The following is a 6,584-nucleotide window of genomic DNA, read 5'->3' as shown; positions in this document are numbered from 1 at the left end:
TTGGGGAATATAAATAACTCATCTAAAAGGTCACATAGATAAAATTTAAATTATGTTAAAAAGTTTGGAAAGCACATTCAGTAGTCTCTGCAATACACTTTATCGCCCAGTATAATATAGTTATAGGATTTACATTACCTTGTAGAGAGAGAGCCGGCCAGAAGTGCTCCTGAGAGGGACTTCTGTGAAGCGCTGTCAATATTTTCTCCTGTTTTCTGAGCAGGTCCAAGGAGATTTCTCTGAGGATCTGAAATCCACAGAAAATGCAGTTGCCCAGTCTTCCTCCGGCTCATTTTACGCGTATGCTGGAAACCCACCTTTGAACACACACCCAGCAGGTAGCAGGGCCAGACTGTGTGCTCAGTTCTACGCAGTGTTGCTGGGTGGAATTCAGAGCTTGCGACCTCACAGGTTCTCCAGGTGGCCACCCGTTTTGCCTTTGTGCTCCAACAACCTGGTTAGGATCATCTTGTTTCTGAAACACTGAGTTTTCGGATTCAATTGAATCCTCCGGTTGTTTGATCATCTCGTGGATATCACCTAAGATGTTGCTTATGGACAAAGGTGAGAATGATACATGAAAGGCAGAGAGATGCTCTTTCTGTCTATACAATTCACCGTGATGGTTTACCTGCCTTCAGTGGGGATTGTGCGAGCCCAGACTTATCTGCAAATCGCAAATGAATAGTGAGACAGGGCTTCCCATTTCTGAGAGAAGCCAGCTTCCTTCAGCTACAGCTGACTGCAGGGGGCTTCTCGGCTGGCAGCTGGAGAGTGTGGGGTGATCAGAGTGGTGGTGAAGGTAGTCGGGAGAGGAGACTGGGGCTCTCCAGCTACTGTGGGTCTGATCAGGTTGGTGTCACTTATCAGCCTGGTTTGCTCGAGGTTTCCACTTCCTTCCAAGCTCAGTTTGAACCGGTTTGAATTTCACCACTTCTAGGAAGCCTGACTGAACTCCTCATAGGCAGTTCTTCAGACCTCCGAAGCAGTCTGTACTGTGGCAGAGTCCTGAGCACCAGGCTTTCTTCAGTTTAACCACCTGCTTTCCAGAATGTTCTCTGGGATGAGTGTTCAGTCCTACAGGGTATTTCACTTTGATATAAAGAAAGATTGCTTTGAAACTTGAAACTTGGAAATTTCTAAGAGAGTAGATTTTAACTGTTCTCACCACAAGAAAAAGATAAGTATGTGAGGTAGTGCCTGTGTTAATTAGCTTGGTTTAGCAGTTCTACAATGTATACTTATATCAAAGCATCGTGCTGTACACCACAAATATATACAATTTTTATTTGTCAATTAAAAATAAATAAAAGGAAAGACTGCTTTAATGGTGCAAAATTAGTAACAACAGAGCAAGAAAAAGTTGTTACTAAGGAGGAGCCTCTTCGCGTCCCTTGAATCCCGCCACGTTGCTGCCAAGGACAGAGGGGTGTGTGCGCAGAACCCATGACTCAGGCCTCCACGCTAGCCTGGGGGTGGGGTGGAGGTTCAGATATTTATTCGTTTGCATTTTTGTTGTGAAATATAATATACATACAAAAAAGTACATAAAAATGGATTAAAACAAATACCCGGGCAATCACTATCAGACCAAGATAAGTAGAATGCTTTCTTTCTCCAGAAGTTCCTAGGAGGACCTGCCCCTTCACAATCCCCACTTGCTCCTGTATCTCGGCTGTGGTTATAATTGTTTACTTGTTTAATTTAAACCTTTGTCATTTGTGTATATATCTCTAACAAAATGACTTCGTTAAGCTTGTTTTTGAAAAAAAAATATACAGTTGTTTTTAGTTGCTTTCTTTAACAAGATAAATGTTTATTTCTTTCTCATATTAAAGAATCCTTGCAGATAGGCAGCTCATATGGTGCATTAAAAATGATGTCAGGGCCTTAGGCATCTCTTTTTTTCTGCTCTGTTGCCTCCTATGCATTGCTTTCATTTTTAAGGTCACCTTATGGTCCACAATAGCTGCCAGGTTTCCAGCCATCACATCCACACTCCAGGCCATAAGAATGAAAAACCAAAGGCAAACATTTTGAGTTTTGTGCTGTTACAACGTTGCTTTATGAACATCCTGTACCCATATCCTGGTGTGTGTGGGCAAGAGTTTCTGTAGTGACTATAGCTAGGTCACTGGAATAGCTGAATCACTGTTCATCTGTATCTTTTATTTTTAAAGGATAATGCCAAACTGTTTTACGAAGTTGTTAAACCAATTTATGCTATCCATTTTTTATATCCTTGTCAACATGGTGGTGGCATACTTTCAAATTTTTGCTAATCTAGTGAGCATATTGTAGTTTTAAATTTGCATTTTTCCTGATTACTAATGAGAATAAGCATCTCTTCATAGGTTTAGTAACTATTTGAATATTCTCTACCTTGGTCAGCCTGGCTTTCTATTCTGAATCTCTTTTGCATGTTCAGCTTCATAATGCCCACATAAAATTTTTATCAGCCTAACATAGATCAGGTACTTATTTCTGAATCAGTCAGCTGCCAGGTGTGTAGCGGGTCATTTTAATAAAATGGTTGTTTCCATATGGAGGAACAGGAAAGATCAGCTTCTCATAAAATCAAAGTTGGGTAGAGGGGTTTATTGGGCACAAAATAACATATTCAATAAAAAATACATCCTTTTGTTATTCTTGTCTATGTTAGATGCAAATAAATGCACCCTCACCTACTCAGTTAAATACTCGTTTGTTTTATTTCTTAGTGCAAAGAATTGAGTTATTCATCTTCCTCAGTACACGGCCTTCATTGACTTTCATGATCATTGGTCTGTGATTTATTTCATTTTTATCAATGGCCATGGAATCGTGGCAAGGGGCCAGGGTTGACATCAGAAAGTGAGGGATTGGGAAGAGAACTATCTATACTGAACACCTGATTTGTGCTAGGATATTTCTTATTCATCATCTGATTTAATTTTTGTTATATCCTCTTGAATTAGGAATTGCCATACTTGTTTTAGACCTGAGAAATTAAATCATTTACCCAAAGTCTGACAACGAATTAGTGGTAGAATCAGGATTCAGACTCAAGCCTTACTCCATGCCTTGCCAACTGCTGTATACTCTGAGTATTCGTCAAATCATGGGGAAATGTTTCCATAATTGCAAATGGGAATTTTATATTTAAGCATGACTTCCCTGTTTGCTTTATAGACTTGCCATGAGGCTCAAATGGAAACATGTGTGTACCATAAACCTTTCAAAAGTGATTATTGAGCGCTCATCTGGTCTAGATTTTGCACTTAGCAATGAAGAAAACACTCTGCTCTCAAGGGGTTTGCAGTCTGGTGCAAGAGTTATGGTGACTTTCTCCTCTCACCAAATCTTTGTTAGAGAAGGTAATATGGAGTCCAGTAGTCTCTGTTTGACTTTGTTGTTCCTGGAAACAGGATGCTTGGTGGGAGAGAACTCTTCATGAGACAGGCAATAGGGTGAGGAGAAGCAGTGACCTGTGCCTTCCAGAAACTAGCAGCTTGGCCCTTGAGGAGACATTCCCCAAGATGAGATGGCTCGATTCATCTGGAAGATGTCACAGTAACATTAAAGCAGGAACCATAAAACCAGTGAGTCATCAAGTGGTAAGACAATTTACAGATTCTATTGTTCTGGCTTGAACAAGAAAAAAAGACCCTTTAAGGTGGTGGTGGGGACCCAAGTTTGTGCAAGGGTGAAACGGGAATCCCTTTGCTCAAACACCTCCTTCCCTTGGCTGGTTGGCAACAGAATGCAAACTTCATAGAACAAATCCCTTTATTAAAAGGATTTGTTCTGTAAAATTTGGATTCAGTCAAAAGGCTTCCCTCAAGGACCCAGAAGGCCACATGTGGCCCCAAGGCTGCAGGTTCCCCACCCCTGGCTCTTGTCTTGTACAATATTTCCTGCTTATTGAGGTGATCAGTCCCTCACATATTACAAGAAAAAAAGGCCAATTATCATATCACAGGGATCCCCAGAAATGATCTTTGACACGGAGAAAAAGGTAGGACTGATAGGAGCAAAAACAAAGGGAGAGGATGGCAAGCCCAGGCAGGGGTGCAGGGAGCACTGGTGTGGGATGGAATAAACTCAAGGCTCCTTGGACCTCCGAGATTCTATAAGTTGTGTCGCCAGAGAAGTAGCAGGAGACTGCTGAGTGCTGAAGAATGGACTGGAACTGGGAGGGGGTGTTGAAAAGAAAGTACCACGCAATTGCTGCAAACAAACTTCACTATATTTGCAGTTTTTCTTGTGTGCCTGGTGGTACCTGTCTATCTTTTTTCTGGTTGTAGGAATAGGTTGCCTAGAATGCTGGTGCTTAAATAGGATATATTGACATGGAAGAAAGTGTGCTAAAATGAGAGATCCTTTCACACAAGTCTACATACTCTGAGACACCTGGAATCTTCCAGTGACCTTTTTGAAGGCAGCTTTCACATCCTTGTTTCTCAAGCTGTAGATCAGAGGGTTCAGCATGGGGATGACCACGGTGTAGACGACAGACACCACCTTGTCTTCCTCCAGGGATTTGTCTGAGCCACTCCGTAGATACATGAAGATGAGGGCCCCAAAGAAAAGGGCCACAGCAGTGAGGTGGGAGGCACATGTGGAGAAAGTCTTGGCCCTGCCACCTGAAGATTTCACCTTCAAAATGGACTTGATGATGAGCAGGTAGGAAATCAGGATGACCAAGGCATTGGCTGAAATCACAATGTTGCCAAAGAAGACAATGACAATCTCCGTGTTTGTTGTGTCACTGCAGGAGAGCTTCAGCAGGGGTGGGAGGTCACAGAAGAAGAAGTCGATGTGATTGTCGTCACAGAAGGAGAGAGTGAAGGTGCACCCAGTACGCAGGATGGCCCCTGACACCCCACAGGTGTAGGCTGCCACCACCAAACTCCAGCAGGTTCTGGGATTCATGGCTGCAGTGTAGAGCAGCGGGTTGCTGATGGCAACGTAGCGGTCATAAGCCATCACTGCCAGCAGGAAGCACTCTGTGCCTGCACAGATGGTGAAGAAAAAGAACTGGGCAGCACAGTGGCCATAGGCGATGACCATTTTGCCTGTGGCCAGTGTGGCCAGAATCTGAGGGGTGATGACCGAGGCATAGCAGGCATCCAGCAGGGAGAGGTGGCTCAGGAAAAAGTACATTGGGGTGTGGAGTTGGACATCCACTTGGATTAGAATAATCATCCCCATATTCCCCAGAAGGGTGGCTAGATAGAAACTCAGAAACACCAGGAAGACGGGAATCTCCAGTTCGGGATGGTCAGTAAAGCCCATGAGAATGAATTCGGTTACTATGGTGAGATTATTCTTGGCCACGGATTCCATGTGGATGGTTGGTCTGAGAATGAGAATGAAATTTTAAAAAAATCCCAGAATTGAAAGACAGAATCCTTCTCTCTATGGCAGAAGTTTGGTTTATAATTCCAGGCCTATTTACAGAGCTTGTTTTTCAGAAATTCTGAACCTGGCTGATTCTCCTTGTTCTGTTCTTCTGTATTTTATGGAACTGAAACTTGAGCTGTTGTTTCTGTTTCAAATTAATTCTGGTTTACATTCGGAAAGTTCTGTGAAGAAAAGAGACACATAGTTCTTAGGCTTGGGAGAGACCTAGACAACGTCTGTTCCAACCCCACCTGAGGCTGGAGTCTCATCTGCCCCATACCTACCACACGGTCGTCCAGTTGCTGTGGGAGCCTCCATCTGTGGACAGCTCCACCTGTTAATTCTCTTTTTGGACCTGGACTCTCTCTCTCTCTGTACCTTTTACACATTGGCCTTTAGTTTTACCCCTTCAAGACACTCACAATGCTTTAATCACTTCTCATGAAGGTCTTTCAGAAATTGGAAGATGAAGCTGCTCTTCATGTTGACTATTACCTTACAGTAGATACTGACATATTTTTCTTATTATTATACAATTATTCAGGCAGATAGTCAAAAAAATTGCCTAGTCAAATAGTGTTAATGATAACTAAAAGTCTTCCTTTCCAGTTTACTCTTTATTATACTAGCTCAGAGGCCATGATGTTCAACATATTGTATTTTAGAATTTTTTGGTTATTTATGATGCTATGATTATAAATAATGCATTCAAACTTGTGGTCTTGCTACCATTTGGTTATGTGACCTTGAGTAAGTTACCTAGCCACTTTGTGTCTCAATTTCTTACCCATAACATGGAACAATAATGCCTACATGATAAGGATTTTTTGAGTATTAAAGAAGTTAATACTTGTAAGGGCTGTGGAGCTGTGCCCAGCACACATAGGAGCTAAACATGTTAGCTATTATTGTTGTTGCTATTATCATCCATTTTAGAAAGTAGTTATTGACTTCCTATTTTGAAAGATAATCCATTTTTCTCACATAAACTTTGTTACATTGCTATCTTTAAATATATTTGTATCTTTTGTTTCAATATTTTGTATAGATATAATCTTTATTTCAATGACTGAGTAAATTTCTCACTAAGTTAGATGAAGAAATTTTTCCTCTATTCTAGGCTCTCTCCTTTCTTCCACCCCACTTAAAGAACCAACTTCTCTTTCATTCCATTCACATAACAATGTTTGCTATTCTAG

The 6,584-nt window shown here is 41.6% G+C and overlaps 1 protein-coding gene across 1 annotated transcript; it reads right to left on the bottom strand.

Annotated features, from left to right (window-relative positions):
* Window positions 1-4,374: 4,374 nt before the first annotated feature.
* On the bottom strand, window positions 4,375-5,312 carry LOC105810030 (olfactory receptor 9I1). Its single transcript, XM_012643938.1, has one exon. The coding sequence runs from the start codon at window positions 5,275-5,277 to the stop codon at window positions 4,375-4,377; it is 903 nt and encodes a 300-aa protein (XP_012499392.1). The 5' UTR covers window positions 5,278-5,312.
* Between the last annotated feature and the right edge of the window lie 1,272 nt (window positions 5,313-6,584).

The sequence above is a fragment of the Propithecus coquereli genome, unplaced genomic scaffold (assembly GCF_000956105.1).
Source record: "Propithecus coquereli isolate 6110/MARCELLA unplaced genomic scaffold, Pcoq_1.0 Scaffold202, whole genome shotgun sequence".
Lineage (NCBI taxonomy): Eukaryota > Metazoa > Chordata > Mammalia > Primates > Indriidae > Propithecus > Propithecus coquereli.
The sequence above is the reverse complement of the archived record's forward strand: the minus strand, read 5'-3'. Positions and strand labels throughout refer to the sequence as shown.

Coding starts and splice junctions, on each gene's coding strand:
- LOC105810030 (XM_012643938.1), bottom strand. CDS start 5,277: ATGGGCTTTACTGACCATCCCGAACTGGAGATTCCCGTCTTCCTGGTG.